At 31.4% G+C, this 2,484-nt stretch overlaps 1 protein-coding gene across 2 annotated transcripts in view; it reads right to left on the reverse strand.

Annotated features, from left to right (window-relative positions):
- Window positions 1-27: 27 nt before the first annotated feature.
- Window positions 28-2,484, reverse strand: part of LOC108744913 (paxillin) — a 44,198-nt gene continuing 41,741 nt past the window's right edge. The window contains exon 8 of one of the 2 annotated variants that reach the window (XM_018480872.2): window positions 28-851. In XM_018480872.2, coding sequence (XP_018336374.1) covers window positions 585-851 — 267 coding nt within the window. In that variant the 3' untranslated portion in view covers window positions 28-584. The remainder of the gene's footprint in view (window positions 852-2,484) is intronic. The other variant, XM_018480873.2, reaches the window with a different exon arrangement.

Consider the following 2,484-nt stretch of genomic DNA (forward strand, 5'->3'; position numbering starts at 1 on the left):
ATAAAGAATTAAAGCAAGAAAATATTAACAGTTAGTTAAATAACAAACAAAAAAAATTAACTATAAAATTTAATCGTATTAAAATATGATGAAATCGCAAAACTTTAATCAATCACATATAATTTACTGATTCTATTGCAAATTCAATTCAAACACTTCCACATTTAATCTCTTTTTTAATTAATTTTGAATGTTTATCAGTTTACGACATGAATGTAATTTAATTGACAAATCACCCTCTACTGTATCTATACTTTCAAGAAATACTATCGGAATGGCAAGAGAATTACACTTCAGTCCTATTTCTTTGCAATGCGGGATGTTACTGAATTAATTAAATCAAAAATTGTGTAACTTATACAAAAATACAGATTTACTATATACGTCGAGCAACGTTTGAAAAGTAAACCGCTTTTTTTTCACATCCTTATTTGAATACCTGACTATCTTTTCCCTAACAGCTAGCTGCCATGTCTAAGTATTAAAAAAACGTTCAAATGAAACTATTTACGCATTCGTCAATATTAGGTAGTAAGTAAAGTGGGTTAAATACTTGGCAAACTCGAGTTATCTAACTTATTAATCTATCCGAATAGTTTTTCAAAACAACTGTGGCAATAAGGTTTGTCGTTTTGCTCTTTGAAGGTGCCCTTGTTAAGCTGCTTTAAACAGAAAGCGCAAACGAAATGTTCAGGATGGAATTTCCTGAACATTGCCGTTATACAACGTCCTGTTATGGGTTTATGGCATCCAGCGCACAACGATCCCCTTTTCGAGTGATAATGGGTCTCACAATAGGGTTGTCCATCATGATCGAAAAATGAACCCCCGTAGAAAGGTTGTCTGCAATCCTACAAAAAAGAAAACGAAAACATTTACATCTTACGTACATCTTATATAAATTATTAAAATTGCATTTGTTTAGTAGAGAAATATAACCCCTCCCCAAAAAATTGGCAATATTTTTAAAAAACGGTAAATGAAACAAAGAACATATAGTGAAATTTCTTAATTTTTGTGTTTTGGTTTCTCTAATAAACCTAATAAATCGACAACCAATAAGTGTACATTCTAAATTCTATGAAGATTTATCAGAAAAGAAGAAAAATCGCTTTAGCCTTGACAAAAATCAAGAACAAATAAGTATCATCTTTTGCTGATGTTTAAAAGACTTTATGGAGATTTGGTTGACTCACTGTATAATTAAGGGCTGTGACGTGCTATAATACAGTTTAATAAGTTAAGTCTGTTGACACATTGGCATATCCTTAGCATTTTTCCATTTCTTCCACTAAGTAATAATTTTCTCCACAAGAAATGTTTCATGAATCAACTTCTACTTGAGCGATTTATGAAACATTTTTTCGGAACGTTTATATTTTAAACGAAAGAAAATGGAAAATTCTGAACATATATCAAGTGCTAAACATTGGGAGGCAATTACAATATTAATTAGGCATTAATTACACAATAAGTCAATAAGAACTTTGTAGACAGATATTTTTCATAGTCTTTTGTGGGCTAATATACGATTTATATTTTGTGCTGTAGATTTATTAGTTTTATATTGCACAATCAAACGGTATCGTTCAGAAATATAGGAAACCAAAATTTTTATGACTCTTGAAAACCTTCAATAAGAAATAATAACAGGTGTTAAGTACAGACTGTCGAACATAGAAACACGTTTAGAAAGATCGACCACCGCAGGTGGTACCACTTTGCGCCAACAGTGTTTATTTTTGTATTTGTTTTCATATTTTTTTTGTTTAGAAACAGGTGTGTGCTGCCGATCTTATTGTGAAATAAACAAATTCTATTCTTACAAAAAACGAATATCCCAAAAACAGGTCAAGGAAAACACAAAAATAGGGCAGACAAGCAAGCACACATCACCGTTTCATTTTTTTTATTTATTTTTAATTTTTATTTTTTCATTTTTTTTGTTTTCTTTATTTATTACAACTTATACAAACAATAATCTATACTCTTTGTTTCGTTTGCCGCTCTCACAATATAATTAAAGGACATAAAAGGGGGCATATTTTTTTTTATAGGGTTGGGGGCATAAGATTCAAGCTTCCTCTTCCGGTTCCTCTTCGTCAACTCCGATACATTTGGGACAAACTGGTTTGCCTTCGATCGCATAAAATGATTTTCCTTGTACGGGCAGTTTGCAGTCCTAGTAAAAATCAAATTTATAACCTTTACTTCGTAGCAACAGTATAATGCTAAGGGGGACGGGGAGCGGGCGAATTTTTTGCGAAAAACTCAGGGACAAAATATTATATATTTTATTAATCGCTCATTGTGTTTGAGTGAATGTGTTGTGTGACTTGGGAATTGAATACAAAACTATTATAGTACAAAAATATAGTACTGCCACTCAAGTAGTTGTTTGTTCGGAAGGGGGTGCATTTGAATACAAGAGAGAGAAAGATAGTAACATAAAAAAATGTCTAAGTAAGGGTGAACTCCTTAAAC

Source organism: Agrilus planipennis, unplaced genomic scaffold (assembly GCF_000699045.2).
Source record: "Agrilus planipennis isolate EAB-ADULT unplaced genomic scaffold, Apla_2.0 scaffold42, whole genome shotgun sequence".
Lineage (NCBI taxonomy): Eukaryota > Metazoa > Arthropoda > Insecta > Coleoptera > Buprestidae > Agrilus > Agrilus planipennis.